The sequence below is a fragment of the Urocampus carinirostris genome, chromosome 5 (genome assembly GCF_059441175.1).
Source record: "Urocampus carinirostris isolate Australia breed hairy pipefish chromosome 5, RoL_Ucar_1.0, whole genome shotgun sequence".
NCBI lineage: Eukaryota > Metazoa > Chordata > Actinopteri > Syngnathiformes > Syngnathidae > Urocampus > Urocampus carinirostris.
In genome coordinates this window covers 32,625,343-32,643,261 of record NC_142353.1, presented here as the reverse complement: position 1 = coordinate 32,643,261, position 17,919 = coordinate 32,625,343, and the positions used below count along the sequence as shown (strand labels likewise).

The 17,919-nt window shown below is 38.7% G+C and overlaps 1 protein-coding gene across 1 annotated transcript in view; it reads right to left on the bottom strand.

Annotated features, from left to right (window-relative positions):
• scarf2 (scavenger receptor class F, member 2) overlaps window positions 1-17,622 on the bottom strand; it is a 47,724-nt gene extending 30,102 nt beyond the window's left edge. The window contains exons 1-4 of the mRNA XM_088336465.1: window positions 17,134-17,622; window positions 5,837-5,895; window positions 3,804-3,905; window positions 702-1,221 (exon numbers count right to left, since the gene is read on the bottom strand). Of these exons, the coding sequence (XP_088192591.1) occupies window positions 702-1,221; window positions 3,804-3,905; window positions 5,837-5,895; window positions 17,134-17,243 (791 nt within the window). The 5' untranslated portion in view covers window positions 17,244-17,622. The remainder of the gene's footprint in view (window positions 1-701; window positions 1,222-3,803; window positions 3,906-5,836; window positions 5,896-17,133) is intronic.
• Window positions 17,623-17,919: the final 297 nt, after the last annotated feature.

The window sequence follows — 17,919 nt, the reverse complement described above, 5'->3', positions numbered from 1 at the left end:
GACAAAGTACTTCTGTCAACGTCGGGGCAGAGAGGGATGACGTTTCGCGCATGTCTGCTGGAAAGCGAGTTCCAAGGTGACCTAAATCGTGTGATCACGTCACCAGAAACATAGTGCTGAAAAGTTCTTGCATAGTTTAGTATTCTTGCAATAAAATACTATTTTGCAAGCCAAGTGCTCGTGTGTTTATGGAAAGCAATGCTAAAATATTGGAGGTATCACAAATGCATGGAAAAAAGCATAAAGGTGAAAGTTCTTATTGAAACGCATACTTTCTCAAAATACTGTTTTTCTCAAAAGTTTTCTTGAAATCGAGTATTTTCAATAAACTTCAACGTTGTTTACTGAACAATGGTAAAAGCTAACCATATCCATCCATCCATTATCTACACCGCTTATCCTCAGTAGGGTCGCGGGGGTGCTGGAGCCCATCCTAGCTATCTTCGGCCAGTGAGCAGGGCACACCCTGAACTGGTTGCCAGCCAGTCGCAGGGCACAAGGTAACAATATATTTTTTCTAATGAAAGAAGAGGGTTGAAGCTTTCTTTTCATATATCCTATGTCTATATGGCTACAACACAAAATATTTTGTGGGCTTTCAAAATTGAGTCAAAACGGCTCTTCCCATTTGAGAGAAACATCTGGCATTGAATTAGTTCAACCACTGTAATGTGCTCTGATTGCATTCAATTGTCACTTACTTGTTTTTGCAATTTTGCCCATAGAATCCAGCAGGGCAAGGTTCCCGGCAAAACTTGCCTCGGTAGCCCGGCGTGCAGGTACACGATCCGTCGGCCAAGTTGCATTTCCCGTGGATGCATTGGCAGTAGCGGTCGCACCTCGGGCCCCACATCCTCTCTCTGCATTGGCAGCGCTGCGTGAATTGGTCGCACGGCGAATTGTTGCAGTTGCACTGGGTGGCACAATTACGTCCCGTCCAGCCGGGGCTGCACAGACAGCGTCCCGTCATGGGGTCGCACATGGAATTGACGCTGCAGTAGCAGTTATTGTTGCATTGGGGGCCCCAGACGCCCGGGTGGCACGTGCAGAAGCCCGTGTCCTGGTCGCATTTTCCCTTTTGGCACATGCAGGAGTTCTCACAGTTTGGCCCCCAACGGTTGTGGTTGCACGTGCACTTGCCGGTCAGGTCGTCACACTGACCGTTGGGGTGACAGTTACATTTACCCTTGCAGTCCGGACCCCAAAACTGGGCAGGGCACTCTGGAAAGAGACACCAGAGAGACATGGATTGACTGAAATACTAAAAAGAATAGTAATATGAATAATAATAAACAATTATAACTTGAAATCATGGGTACAGAGTAGTTTAGATTTGGATAAAGTATTAAAACAAAACCTTTATTTTCAATTTTTAACATTTAAAGTTGAATAAATAATAAAGCATTATTTGTCTACTGTGTTCCAAGTCAAATGACAAAAACTACTTAAAATGAGCAAAACTATTATTATTATTTGCCCGATGAACTTTATTTACCATAAATACACCTCGCTGCTTCAGGCTTCAGTCATTGCCGGTTCACTGCTTCAAAGGATTTTGAATTGAATTTTCTTTATTGTCATTGTTATCAACGTCTTGTGCATTGTGTTCTGAGCAGACAGCACACGGCATATGCTATCACTGGGGCAAGGTAGAGAGAGCTTTGTGCCTTGGGTGGGGGCGACTGTCTGTTTGCATGACTGACAGGCTGGTGTATGCTGTCAGTCAAACAGCCAGGGTAGGCACACAAGTAAATGTGTTTACCCAGAAATAACTGGGAGGCACGGCTGCATCTCGCATTTATGGGCACGTTACATCGCAAAAGAATTCAGCAATCAAAACTCTGAGGAAAGTCAGAAGAGAGCAAAAAAATAGTGACTACCAGCGGGTGCTCCGCGGATTATTATCGGGTCCGTTTAGCGCCAATAGCAGAATCTGGAGAGAAGGTAATACCAAAGCCCATAAAACAGATGACCTGGAGCTACAACTCGTGGGAAACCGCTACATTTGCAACAGTTGTATTTTAATTATCCCGGGGTCCTGCTTCAGCTGGAGGTCACCCGATACTAGCGTGCAGCTAGCCAGCTGCTTTCTAAATCACTTTCTTAGACTGTCAGGAGAACCGCCCCCAAATCTTTAGAGGAGGGTGTGAACGGCCAAAAAAAGCAGAACTGCACGAAAGCAGATGTTTATCGATTTTGTTGTTATTTATATGGTAATGCCTTGACACAAAACCCAGCGAAAGAAATTTTAGAGGCTTAAAGTTCAACCGTGAAAATTTTCACGAAAATAGTTTCAGCCATTTCGCAGCCTATAAAAAACATACAAACACAAACACGCACACAATCGCGTAGGGATTTACAAATATTTTCGCAACATGATGGTGAGCAACATTGTCTAATACGGCAAATAATTTATCTAATTTCATATTATTATACTTAATTTTCTCCCTGTAGCATGTTAGACAAGGTTTTAGGGCGCACTGGTTGAGAAACACTTCTCTAGGCAAAAAGAGTATCTAGCAAACCTTTAGTATTTTCAAATAATGTCAGGGCAAAAACTTTTTCACAAAAATATTAAACATGAAAATAAATATTGATAGAATATTGTTTATTCCTGGAACAAGAACAGTTCCTCGTTTCCAGAGCTGATCTGAAAGAAACTCGAGTTTGAACATCTTTCTCTTTTTGCATCATTTTACTACACACTGTGCTGCACTCTATTAGTATGAGTGCCTTGGCCACAAGGGGGACAGTATAATGCAGTCAGAGAGACTCACATGAAATAGTTTCGCTACTGACTCAATAAACTGATGTAATACTATATTATTTTTTAGCGCAACTCTAACCCCAGGCTTTGGTTATCGCCGGTTCACTACTTTGTGGAACTTTATTGTCATTGATATAAAATGATGGTGCATTATGTTCTGCAACAAACAGCAGACAGCAAATGCTACCAATGGGGAAGGTTGTAGGTGTGTGTGTTGGGTGGGTGTGACTGTCTGTATGGGCGACTGTTATAGACTGGTTTATGCTGATTGTTATTGGGTTCGAGAAGACACTGAAGCGGCATCTGGAGAGAACTCAACAACGAGACTGCAGGTCTTGCTAGGCTACTTAAGAACCCTTTACAAGCCACACCTGCCGAGCATTTATTTCACCAACGCCATATCCATTACCAATGAAATGGATGACCTGGAGCTACAACTTGTGGAAAACCCCTACATTTGTGACATTTGCATTTTAATCATCGTGAAGACCTGGCTCAACCTAAGGATGTTTGATGCTAGCATGGAGTAAGCTAGCCACTCCTTAAATCACTCCGATTTTGTTAGACCATTCATTTAACTGCAATTTTGTGTTTTGTGGTTTTATCCATAGATCTATAGTTGTTATTTTGTTAGTCTTATAATCAGTAAGGACAACATCTCTAGGTAGGTCTATCTGTATTTTTGAAGGGGTGTCGCTCCTGTGTATTTTCAACTTTCTGTGGTGTTGTGGTCCCTGTTAAACAAAATAACCGTGGGATTATTGTAGTCATTTTGCACAAATAAAAAAACAATATCAAAACACTAATGTTTTTGATAGCCCTTCTATACTTTCGTTTGTGTAGATTGTTTGTATTAAACAAAAAAGAAAATCTTATAAGACTGTGTTTTTTTCCATGGTATTTGTAGGTAAAATAGATCATAGGAGTTAGTATTAGTTTTAATTGTAAACAGTTTAAGTATTAATGGTGGTCTAAAAAAACTAAAAATAAAAAAATAAAAAAAAATAAAAAGGAGAGAAATTGGATCGATCCTTACTTGTGTCACAGCTGGCTCCAAAGTATCCATGGCGACAGCGGCATTCATTTGGCCTGACGCAAACTTCGTTTTCCTTGCAGGTGAAATTGCCTTCACAGAGAGCTTCAACAGGAAAGAAGAAGTGACTGCGTTATTCAAAAATCATTCTAATTTGTTTCAACGTTATTTTCTAGGAAAGTAAAATAATTTGAACTGTTTACCACAAATGACTGTTAACAAGTGGTGCTTCGGCACCTACCACTTTGACCACTACTCATTTTAGCTCAGGGACCCCATGGTAGAGAATCTACTTTCGCGGCGGTCGGACGAGTATATTAGACAAAAGGAGAAAAATAAAGAGAGAGGAGTAAGAGTAAGTGAGAAATAGAGGAAGATAGAGAGTAAGAAAAACATAGAGAAAGAGATATAATGAAAAAAAGAGAAAGCGAGAAAGAGAGGAAGAAAGGTAGAAAAGGAAAAAGAAAAAGAGAGAAAAGGAAAGAGTGAAAGAAAGAGGGAAAATAAATAATATGAGAAAGAAAGAAAAAAAAGAGAGAGAAACAAAGGGAGAAAGAAATAAAAACAGAAAGAGGGAGAGAAAGAGTGATAGAGAGAGAAATAATAAGATAAAGAGGAAAAAAAAGAGAAAGGGAGGGAGAGAAGCAGATATGAACAAATGTATTCTTTTTCTGACTTTTTCCTTTCTTTTTTTGTTCTTTTCTCCTCTGTTGTGTGTCTTTTACTTTTCTTTTCTTTTTTTCTTTTTTCTTTCCTTGCATAAGGTTGGGCAGTTTAAAAAAAGTCCCTTTAAGTCTCCATGATTTTCCTATTCATTTTTACTTGAACTACACAAAACAGTGACATCAAGTGGTAAGATATTAAACACTGTCCCTTTAATTAAACTCATGGAAACTCAGGCCAACTGAAGTGAAAAAATTACCACAGAAACACTCATTTTTGTTCAAAAAATTGAAAGATCGATTTAATGATTTAAAAGTCTTCTGCATTTTATTTCCAGGACTTCTTTTTAAAGTGAACACATCAATTTTTCACTGGTAATCATCAAATACAGCTAGAGTTGCTTTGGCGACTAGTGCCCCCGGGCCGAAACCCCTGGTCTAGATAAAAGCTTATTGTGTGATCAAAATATAAATGCACGGACTAAATATTTACAATAAAATATCTATATAGACTTGTTTTACAGCAGGGGTGCTCATCACGTAGATCACAATCTACTGGTTGATCCAAGAAGTAGTACAGGTAGATCTGGTTTAAGATCAGGTAATTGTGTAATTTTGTAATTGTAATCCTGTGCAGTCCTTTGAGACATTTTTGTGATTAAGGGCTATATAAATAAATGTGACTTGACTCACAAAAAACTGTATTCATGCACAAACGATTGGAAAATGAAAGGACCCAATCCTTGGAATCTGAATAATGGTATTTCTGTGCGCGTCTATATAGAATTGGAATTCTGAATATAGTTTCAATCCAATCGGATTAATGTCAAATCATAGATTGAAGTGAACAAACCATTTTAAAATAAAACACATTTGAAAGTATTATTCTCTGGTGATCCCAAGAGCCAAGAAGAAATCCGCAGGTTCGAGAGTGCTGTGGAATGCTCTGCACTCTGAGGTTTGATCTGCAACCTCAGTGGAAGCGTTTAAATCTAGGCTTAAAACACACTTTTATTCAATAGCTTACGAATGATGTACCTATATTTAATCTTGATGATGTATGTGTATTGTCTGCGCAGCCCTTTGAGACTGCTTGTGATGAAGGGCTATACAAATAAAGCGACTAGAATAGACTAGACTTTTGTATTTGTAGGGACACAGTGCCATTTAGCGGTCAAAGTCGTGTAACTAGAATCCTTAAAACGTTCCGAAATATTTTAATGTTTTTCAAGTTTTATGATGAGTGGTTCATTTTGATTGGCCAAATTTTAAGTAGCTCATTTGCTGTAAAAGTGTGAGCACGGTATGATTCCCCCTTTCTGTTCATTTCTGGGAAATCCCTTGTGTGAAAGAATTGCGCCACATGATACATACGCGTGAGGCATTCATCCCCTAGCTGAGCCCATCCGCTGCAGCACACCAATCCCGGAGACCTAAAAAAAATAAAATAAATGTAAATATGAAGAAAGGGGGTAAATGAAGCACCTGTTGTGAAACATGGTCCAAACGGTTTAAATTTGCTTCAGTCCAACCCCACCCAACTCTTTCTGGTCACATCTGAGGAGGCATTATCACTGTGACGCACATGCTGAGCACATGGTGGTCTAATTATACGATTCAGGCGCTTGAAAAACAGCGGGTCCAAAATAGCCCCAAATGGGTCCAAAGGGAGGACCTCAATTTCGGGGTTAAACATACAGTACATCACACGGGTTCAAAAACAATAAAATTAGGCAAAAAGTTGGGTTATGGGTTGGTCAACTTCTTGTGAAAATAAAAACAGGGTTCGTTTGGGTGCTTAAAATCCTTGAAATTGCTTGAATTTTAAATGTGTTTTCAGGGACTATAGAGTGCTTGTGAATATTTGAAACTGTTGCCTGTCACAAGCAAGAAACGGAGACAGGACCCAATAGCGTCCGTTTTACTCAGTTTTTATTGAGAAAGAGAGCAGTGCTTGGTTCCACGATCCGATGATCATCGGTCACAGGTAGCTGATGGCAAGAACGCGGAAGTGGCAGTTCCGTGTCGAGCGAGGGTAGTCATAGACAGCTAGAAAACAGGTCGATGGCCGGGACGGAGGAGCACAGGCAGTAACCCGTCCGGAAAAGAGGTCAGCGGTATAAGGCAGGAAAAACAGGGCAGGATAATGTCGGCTAGTACAAAGCTTGCTTAGCTGAAAGCATAGGTTTGCAGACGGTCTGACAGCCTTCTCTTGGAGGACGGGGGGTTAATAAGGGTCCGGAAGCCAATCAGCGACCAGGGCTGTTGGCGCCAACGGGGCAGTCGCAGGTGCCCCGAATCAGCAATCATGACAGTTGCCATCTTTCGTTTCAGGTCTGATTAATAATGACATCACCACTGCTCTCTGTTGGCTTCGTTTCACCATTGCATTCCCTATGAGTAACGGCAGCTGGCATTAGTTTGTATAGCATTGTTCTATGTAGTGGCATCGCTCCCTATGGATAGCGCCCAAGAGGAAAAGTGCATGATACTCCTAAACAGGTCACTACTAAATGTGTTTTAGTGCAAGGATCACCAATCAATAATGGACATCTATAATGGGCCATGCAAAAAATGAAGCTAGCGTTTTTTAAATACATACCTGTCAACCTCCACGGCTCCATGCCCTACAAACGGTCGTATTTTCCCTTACAAAATACAAAATAATCTTACACCATTTTTATTTATGTAGTTTAACATGTTATATTGTACATGTGTTTCGTTATAACATATGTATTGTTAATTAACATTTTGTTCTGAGATACTGAGTTGCTCGACATGAATGAGGCTTATTATAATAAAGTTCAAAAATTAAGTAGCTTGGACTTTCACTGTAGAAGGAAAAAATACATAAGTAGAATAATACATTTTCTTATTCAAATTATGAATTCATTTTCTGCATTAAATTATTGTTGGTAATATACTGGTTAAAGGGATAACCACAAACCTGTCTTTTTTCATTTTATACTTCTTTTTTTTCTCAACTTCTTTATACAACATAATAATTCGTAATATAATGCATCAAAGCAAGTGAGCCACTTAAGAGACGGCTATCTTTAATGAGTTGAGCCGAAAAAGCTGGTTCTCTAAAAAGAGACGGACTTCATTTCACTACATCAAACCGCTCGCTTCGTTTGCAACAAAAAAAAACGATACAGAGATAGAGGTTACCGCGGCGAATTCGTTTGACTTGATTGATTTAGCGTTTTGTGATAGTCGGTGTATACCGGATGGTACCCATAATTGACAATTTTGCATTTTTACGTACAGATTTTCTTGTACGTCCTACACGTCTTAAAATGCATAATAAACGTGGTTTGTACGGCAAAAACGTACAGGTCGACAGGTATGCAAATACGAAAATGGTGTATTGAGTTTCTGCCATTGAATCGATGCGGAAGGGTACAGTAAATGGTTATAATTATGGTTATAGTAATGGTAAGTGTTATATTTTTAGTTTTTTACCAGTGTATTAATCTTTAAAATCTACTTGATTTAACAACTACCGATGTTTAGATACGCTCTTTATTAATATTTTGATTTTCTTTTAGATGTGGAAATTTTAAAGCAGTTTTAGGGGGTCCCTTATAAGCAATAAAGGCTAATATGAAAGTATATTTGGTACAACTCTTTCATTCAATCCATTTGAGAAGTGAGTTTTTTTCTCGATTTGGGTCACAACTGTTTTTTAGGATGGGAAGTTTGGGCCTGAAGTCAGACCAGTTGAACACACCACTGTTCTATACCAGTAAAACAGTGAAAAGCAGTCACAAGTGGAATTTTCTCTCCACGTTTATCAGCTACTTTCGCTTTTCCGGGCTTTCAGGAGACAAAACAGTGTAGGAGTCTAAATATATTTGCGGCCGATTTTTTTTTGGTGCTCTGTCAGGAAAGGACAAATTTGTCTCCACTTCCTCCCACAACCGTGACCTTTGCTGGGCCTCTGCAACACATCAGCTGCCCCTAAAGTGTTTGAAGGCGGCAGCTGGCTTTAGACTCAGCGTGCAGGGAGTTCTGTTTTCTTCTCTTTTTGTTTGAATTCTCACGAATCGGCGCGTGGTAGCGATCAACCCTGCACGCGTTGCCTTCGCAATTAAGGAGCTTTATGGAGACATGCGTTTTCAGCGACCGTAATTTCCATACTTTAAGGCGCACCGGATTCCAATGGGCACCCTAAAAAAAAATAGTCTTTTGTCATATAGTTTTAATACATAAGGCGCACCCGACTATAAGGCACACAGGATGAAGACTCAAGTAAAAGTTCCTGTGGTAATTTGTGTATAACAGTTGGGCTGTTTCTTCAATTACAGTATATATTAGTTGATCAGTTGATTGGTTTTGCTGATTAAAATTTAAAGTAAAATGTCAAGATTACTGATTCGGGGCACTAGCGGCTGCCCCGTTGGCGCCATGCCCTGGTCGCTGATGGGCTCCTTGCCACTTTTTAAACCCCCCATCTCCCTGTTACCGGTGTCAGACCGTTTGCGAACCTATGCTCCCAGCTAGGCAAGCTCATACCTTCCGACATTTTCCTGCCCTGTTTTCTCCTGCCTGATACCTGTTGCCGACCTGTTTCTGGACCCGTTTTTGCCCTGATCTGCCATCCCGACCTCCGACCTGTTTTGTTCTGTTTCCTGCCTGATACCTGTTGCCGACCTCTTTTTTGGACTCGATACCACCCTTGCTCTCCTGACCTGGATAGTGACCAGTATCCCTGTTGCCTACGATTATCCTCGCTCGACATGGAAGTGCCACTTCCGCATTCCTGCCTCATGCTACCTGTGTCCGTCGATCATCGGATCGTGGACGCAAGCACTGCTCTCTCTCTTTATCAATAAAACTGAGTAAACGAACGCTACTGGGTCCTGTCTCCGATTCTGGCTTGTGACAGTAAAAGAGGGCACCGTTACTTTTTCATTTGCGGCTTTTTTTCCTTCCTTCATGGAGGATTTACACAGCATGCACTTACTTTTACTCAAGTAATTTGATAGATGAAGAAAGTGCCTACCAAACTATCAATTTAACTCAAAATCACCAACTCCAAAGAGGGGTAAAAGACGCACGGCTTCCTCTGTCCACCTCCCTTACATCAGACGTCATTTTTGTTTCCTGGCCAATAGCTGACAACCTTCATAAACTTTCTTTCTGCTTTTTGGCCAAATCTTTCACTTTTTGCAGTTTATAATCTGCAGAACTTTATTTTCTTTTCGGTGCTATTTTGTATAGTTTCACTTTTGTTTCCTGCAGGTCGCTGAGATGCACACTTTGGCGCCACACTGTTCAATTAGGTGCTGCACTTTCAGTGCACATTTAATTTGAGAGACTCGGTTCCAAGTAAACCCAAAGCTGCGTATTTCAGCCAAAAGGCACAGTTCGGCGCTGAAGTACGCAAGGCTAAAGTAAAGCTTAGTATATAACGATTGATAATTGTGTCATGTTTGTCCACCAACAAATATATAATATTAATATTAACCTTTTTTTGAAAAACAGCCACGAAGGAAGGAGTAGCAAACGCCCCGGATTAAAGAGTCTCTTCACTTCTTCACTTGTGTAACAATTATGTTGCAGTTTAATATGAATACATATGTGACAAATCCTGTATAGTATTTTGTCTTTCCGCTTCCGTCTTTCGCAATATTATTGACTCACAGGTGAAGAAGAGGAGAAATTGTTTAACCTGACTAGAATGCACTATGCAAATCTGTGTTCCTGGCACCGTGTCATTATGAGGCAAGCTCTAATACCTTTTTATGTCATCTGGACCATGAATGGTCTAGTAATAAAGTGTCGGAGCTCTCACTTTCATGACCCAGGTTCAAATCCCGTTGCATACAATGTTTTGCCATTTGAGCAGGCAAGCATTAGTGATTGAAGATTGATCTATCATTTAATGATCACTGAAAATACAGTCAAATACGGTAAAACGTGGTGTAGTAATGCACATCTATAAAGACTGTATGCATTTCCGATCTTATCCACCGAATTCTGTGGTGTAAATGAAGGCACCTGAGGCTATAAGGCGCACTCTCAGATTTCTGGACAATTTGTTTAAGTCCGGGAAGTACGGTAAATGCTTATTTTGTGCAAGTGTGCTACTCAAATTTATGACAAGCTAGCAGTGGTGTGTTGAATGATGCCCCTTGTTGACCTTTTCAAACATCAACAATCCCTTTCAGTACTCATGGAGAAAGATTGTGTGTCCCCTAGCACAGTGCTTCTCAACTGGTGGGTCAGGACACAAATGTGGGTCGTTGACCCGTTTTCAATGAGTCACAAAGCTATGCCTTGGCAAAAATGCTAAGAAGAAAAACAAAAGGATCAATTAGAATCCTCAACAGTTGATGGCAATAATACCCTGCTCGATCTATTCTTCCTGTTCAGCCAATTGGTGCTATCCTAATCGTCTTTGAGAGGGACTGCATCTCGGTTTATTGTGATTTTGTCGGTTTTATTTCCTCTTTCCGACCAGAAAAATGGGTCCCGAGAAAGTTAGTGGTAAGGGAATGAAAACGTGACAAAAATGAAACAAAAATCGATTCAAAGAAGGAAATGAAAGGAAAATACCAACTAGGTGTACAAGTGCCATTTAAGCTTGCCTGGAAAATAAGGTAAATGGTTTAAAAATGTTATATTTTGGGCCTTTTACCAGTATATTAATTTTCATTCTCTACATACATTAATAATTACTGTTGTTTGGGCACACGTCTTATTATTGTTTGGAATTTCTTTTAGTACATGGCTGTTTCAAAGCAGTTTTAGTGGGTCGCGTAGCCCTTTGAGACGTTTTGTGATTAAGGGCGATACAAATATCAATAATAATAATAATAATTTCCTTTGTATTGTCATTCTTTTTAACAATGTACACAGAACGAAATGTCGATACACCTGACCCGTTGTAGCAAGCCGATGCAGCCGCAGCCAACAGAGGGCGCCGCCATTTTACCAATTAGGTATGACTCGGCCGAGGCGCGAACCAGCGACCTCCCAGCCTCAAAGCGGGCACACTACCATCAAATAAACATGACTTGACTTATATGCGATGTAGGCTTATATGCAGAGGTGGGTAGTATCGAGTTACATTTACTCCGGTACATTTACTTGAGTACGTTTTGGGACATTTTTTAAATCGCTAAACTTTTTACATTTACTTAAGTATAAACTCTACTCTTACTCTGCTACATTAGGCTATATTAAGCCTGTTACTTAAATCCTCTCTACGAAAGTAGCCATCTGTCTGTCTCTGCTAAAGCGCATTTATTTTGTAAGAGATGGCTTTTCTTTTATTTAGATTTGACCAGTGGCCCAAACGACCATCAGGTGACAAGAGTGAGCAAGGTTAGGAAAAATTTATTTTTTACTGTACCGTATGCGCAGTATATATAGCTGTAGCCTCTCATGTATAAATATTTTTTCTAAATCCATAGTGGTTTCACCCAAACAGACTGTCAGAGTACACAGACTTACAATTACATAGAGTTGTAGTTTATTGGATGGACTTTGACGATTTGATGATCTGATTGAATGGTTGTTGTTTTTTTAAATACAACATTGCTATAATTACTCAGTATTTGAGTAGTTTTATTCACCAAGTACATTTTTTTTAAACTTTAACTCAAGTTATTATTCTGATGACTACTTTTTACTTCTACTTGAGTCATATTATTCTGAAGTAACAACACTTTTGCTTGAGTAATTTTTTCGGGTACACTTCCCACCTCTGCTTATATGCCAGTTATGTGGTACTTTTTTCGATTTTTCTTATCTTTTTTTATTCAGTTGTGTATCTATCGTATTATCTCTGGTTTATACTCTACAATCCCTGCATAAAATGAATTTGAGAAGTGTAAATTTGTTCTTGATTTAAGTCACGTTTTGTGATATGGGTGCAATGGTGGGTATTGAAGTCAGGCCAGTTGAGAACCAGTGCTCTAGCAAAGCAACAGCATAAAAATAGACCTTGGGAGTGACTTTTGAAAAGACCACAAGTATTTTCAAGAGCTTAAAGGGTTTGGGGTTTTCATCCAGAAACAACTTAAAAGGTAAAAAAAATATCCTTCCAGTAACTAGGGAAAAAAAAGTCATTCCAACAATTTATTTATAGCACTTTTATCTTCATCAACCAAAACAAAAACCTGCAAATATAGGTTTATGTAGCCCCTTCTGATCTTTTGGTACAGTAGACCCAGGGATACGGTGTCCCTGCTTAATAACGTTTTCACTTTACCATGTGAAATAGGTTTTTTGGCCTTTCTTTACAGCATTTTAGCTATACAACACTAAGAAATTCTATTGCCTGCACCCCCCCCAAAAAAAAAAAAAAAAAAAATTCAAACTTTGCAGTCTTAGTGGGTATGATTGTGCAAGTTACGCCTCTAAGATGCATGTCGGCTATTGGTCGACATCATATAAAATGTTGATCTGTTATTGGCTTTTATCACGGCATGATAAAACGCAAATAGGTTATTATCTGAATTACCTCCCACAACGCCTTTCACTCATTTTATTCTGTTCATCTTCTTGTGTGGTTTGTAAAGACTGTGAATAGGTGATACGATGCTGTATTTTATAACTACATTTGTTTGCTATAAGTCCGCAGGTTTGCACAGATGCTAAAGGGAGAAGCAAAAACTTGATAACCGTAGATACAAATAAGGCAAATGAATTGTTATCCTTGCTAAGGAATATCAGTATATTCAAAGGCAGATCGAGACTGTTATTAAGAATATGGAGAAAAGCAAAACAATCTTTTAAGAGACTGGCAATCCTTGCAAGGGGACATTTTAAATTTCCTTTTACTTTCTTTGTCTCTCTCTTTTTTCTCCTCTCTTGTTTCGCTTTTTCTTTCTATCTTTCTCTCCCTTCCTTTATTTCCCTCTCTATCCATCTCTCTTCTTACTCTTTGTCACGTTGTTTTTTTTTTTATCTCTTTTTATCTTTGTTTTTTTCTCTCCCTTTTTTCTTTCATTCTTTTCTCTTTTGTCTCTTCTTTCTTTCTTTCTTTCTCAATTTATTTCATTCTCTCATTTTTTTGGTTTCTTTTTCCCTCTCATTCTCACTTTGTCACTTGCTTTTATCTCTCTTCTCTTTATCTATTTTCTGTTCTCTCTTTTCTCTCTCATTTACCTTCTTTACCTTTACACCATTCTCTCTTCCCTCTTTCTTTCTCTCATGTTCTTTATTTACCTTTATATAATTCTCTATTTTTCTCTCTTTGTGTCTCTTTATCCTCTTTCTCTTCTCTAATTTCCCTTTTTGATTCTTTTTTTTCTTCATTTGCCTCCCTATCTTTCTCTCTCATTTCTCCATTTTTCTTTCTCACTGTGTCTTTTTGTCTTGCTTTCTCTCCTTCCCTCTTCTCTCTTGCTCTCTTTTCTTACCCTTGCTCTCTTTTTCTCTCTTTAATTTTTTATTCCCTTTTACTCTTCTTTCTTTATTACTTTGCTCACATATTTTCTTTCTCTCTCTTTCTCACTTTGTCCCTCACTCTTTTTTATCTTTCTGCCTCTTTTCTCTTTATACTTTCTTTCTTTATATATTTCTCTCTTTTGCTTTTTTTCTTCACCTCTTTTTGTCCGTCTTTATTTCTTCCTTTATTTCTTTCTCTCACTTTTGTTCTGTACCTTTCTAGGGGGAGACACATTGGTAATGTTCAGAGTTGAAGTTGCATTTCGACCCCCGAGCTATCTCTCTCTCTCTTTTTTTTTTTTTAATCTACCTCTCTCTATTTTTTTTCTTTTAAATCAACTGGTTCAACCCCCTGGAACATGTTTTTTCCCACATGTGGCACACGAGCTAAAATAAGTTTGACACTCCAAATCATAACCAAATTGTACCCTAAGATGAAGCTTCTATGGCTCTTTTAGTCGTTCCAAGAAGACGTTCCCTCCACTGTTATAGCGTTTCAGTTGTCACAAGCAAGCGTTCTTATACCAAATCGTCGAACGCATTGAGCGCCAAAAGCATTACCGACATCCAACAGTTAGTTGACTTTGTAACGCAAAGACGTGCCTCTGGAAACGCTGACACATGATGATAAACGCTTAACTGCTTCCCCCTTTGACTGCGGTCAGGGCAAACAAAGTATGTTCTGTAAATGGCTGCAATGGGAAAAATAAGTGAGTTGCAAACGGTAAGCGCTAATTGTTGGCAGGGTTGGGTAGGGTTACTTTAATTGGATTACTTTCAATTACTTTTGGATTACTCCAATACCAAATATGATAATAAAAGACAAAAGAAACCAAATATGAATGAAATTACTAAATTTTGTGCAGGCTTGGGAAGTAACGGAACACATGCAACGGCAAAAATGATGTTGGCAAGCTGTTTGGATTTATTTTCATTATGTTTCTGTCGCATTTTATGTTCGTTTTGCCGGAGATCAAAGCCAGGAGAGAAAGCTTACCACGTGTTGTGAGTCATAATTTTATTCATATTTAGTTTCTTTTCTCTTATATTGGCATATTTGGTATTGGAGTAATCCAAAAGTAATTGAAAGTAATCCAGTTAAAGTAACCCTACCCCAACCCTGATTGTTGGATATAGAATAAAGAGGGTTCGACAACAAACTTTAACTAAACTTTAAATGGAAAGGTCCGAAATATGTGGTACAGACATTTTTGAGAGGCATCTGATTAATTGATGTTTTTAAAATTGCCAAGGTATATTTAAATACGTGTGTTACCTCTCGTAATAACAGTTTTAGTGTCATGTTCTGTACTTTTGTACTGTCATGTTGTGTTTTGGTGCTTTTGGTGAAAATTTTTTGATGTCACCAAGAGTTTTGGTGAGCATTTAAGATGCTTAGAATCTAAATATAAAATTGTCAATTGACCACGTTTTACCATCATGCATTTAATCTGGTAAATTTTGGTATACAGTATTATGGTCTCACTGACATGCCGCTATGGTTGTCACCGTTTGGGTACATGTGCATTATGGAATGGTCTGCATTTATATAGCGCTTTTCAGTGAAGACCTCCCAAAGTGCTTTACAATGCGCTTCACACTTTTCCCTTTTACACACGAGCTAACCGATAGGAGCGTCAGCCATGCAAGGCAACTAACAACCTGCTATCGGGGGCATTAGTGTCTTGCCCACACTTCAATATATAAAGGAATTGAACCTGCAACCTCTTTATCCCAAGACGAGCGCTGTACCTCCTGAGCTAATGTCGCCTTTCTTAAGCATTGTGTTTAGTTAGTGCTAGATAGTGGACCAACATTTTTGTGTTGTCTGGCTCTCTTGTTTTTGTACTAATACTTCCTGTGATTATTTTTTTTAACATTTTTATTATGTTAGAGCGAGTCAGTGTTGAAACCTTTCGAGTTTTTCCTAGCCCTCATGTAGGTTTTAGATCAGGGGATGGTGTCAGAATAGTCTGTGGCCTGTGCAGCCCTTTGATACTTCTTGTGGTTAAGGGCTATACAAATAAACATGAATTGATCTGACTTGTACTTGTTCTATTCACTCGTACTTTTCCCCGCATGCTTGTCCTTTTGTGTTTTGTTCAGTTACAACTAGCTTGTATCCCACCATATCCTTTTTCTTCATCCTTCCATGTTCTTTTAGACACAGATCTTGTATCATAAAATAATGTAGCAGGGATGCAGTAAAGCTATCTTTATAATATCTTTGAATTCTAAAGATCTTGGTAAATTTTGTTGCTCCATTTCTGTACACTATTCATTTTATGTTATTATATGATTTTATAAATCCTATTTTGTGTCTAAATTTATGGGATCTGTGCCTCTGGCCATGCATGAACCTAACATTCAAGGACTTTGTTTAACTTAATGTAACATTACTCAGTATAAGGATGAAAATTAGGGCAGAAATGTGTCAATTTATTTACCAGAGAATATATAAAGCTTGTATTTCAAATAGTGTTTGCTTTTCTGAGCATCTTTTTTCACTCTTTTTGAGCAAATTGTAGTGGCAAAAATTATATATATAAATGTATACTTGGGAACAAGAAACTATGTTCTCCAAAGTATAATAAGAACAGTGAATTATATTAAAAGCAATGATTGCTTGCTAGAGGAAAACAGATAGAAGATATTGCATATGAAACTTAAATATTACATACATTTTCCCAGGACCAAGTCCTTTTATTTATTTATTTGTATCATCCCTACATTTTCAGTTTACATTCAATGTTTTGTTGAAAACTCTGTGGTACTTACAGCTAAAAGTTCAACTTTTGCCGATAACGATATCAACCTGTTGACCTAAATAGCATTTCTAGCTAGCATTTTAGCTAGCGCTGATAAATTATCTAGGTTAACAGCAGCGCCCCATGTGGCGAAACGGGAACACTGCAGCCCCCGCTGATGAACACATCTGTCCCGCCGCTGCAACTAAAGTATGGGCTATTTTAAATTCACTACTTGGATAGTTTTAGAGCAAATTTCGCAAACAAATAGCATAAAGTCCTGTTATTGGCGATCGCAGATGTAAAAACAACTCAATGCAATCTTAACCTTAATTCGCCTTGCGTTTAAAACTCAAGAAAAAAAAGAAATCAAAAAAATGTGTAGTCCAGAAAAATACATTACACGCTTTTAAATATTTTCCTACTGGGTGTTTTTCAATCTTGATTGAGCATAATAATAATTCCAAAAGAAACTGTAGAAGCATTTAAACAACGCCAAAGTTCACGTGATTCTCTTACCCGTTAGCCTTGCAAACATTCCTGCCTTTGGCACGCAGTTTTTGACTCTTCACAAAGTTTAAAAGGAGACAAACTGCCACCGCAAAAGCCCAAAAGTTCTTCACTTCCATCGTGCAAGCAGCAGCATCCTTCTAGACGTCCTCTTTTTTGTTATTCCACACTTTATGTTTGGTTTCGCGCACTTAATCCAAGTTTTTCTCCAGACGAACCCAAATCCCAAATGTTGAGGAAAAAACGAGGTTTTTATCCATGCATCCTGCACCATGAAAAGTGAGCAGCATGCAAAACTAACTGCTGGGTCCGAGTTGGTTCTCAGAGAAGAAAAAAAATGATTATCACTGGCAAAAAAGTAGAATTAATTAGGGAAAAAAAGTAAAAGCTCCCGCCTTGACAGTCCCCCTCTGAGGAGAGCAACTTCACTTTTGTCCTCTCTTTGCGCTCTCAGGAGTGGCAGGAGGGAAATTCCTGATTTGTTACTCGTCTTTGGCGTGCGCCACCAAATTTACGGAGTCTGATTTTTTTTCTCCACTCGATTTATAGACGCAGCACTGCAGCACGTGACTTCATTTACACAACAATTTACTAACAATTACTCAAAAAATCCAGTTCTACTAAAGCTAATACAATGTGGAACGTCATCCACAAGTACAAAAGTAACTTTTTTTTTGTACTTTGAAGAGAAGTGGTCGCACAACTTGTATAAGTGTGCGTAAGGGTGACGTAATTGCCCCAGTAGAGGGTTTTTCTTATGGCAGGGCATTAGCACCCTCTGCTGACCACTAAGCA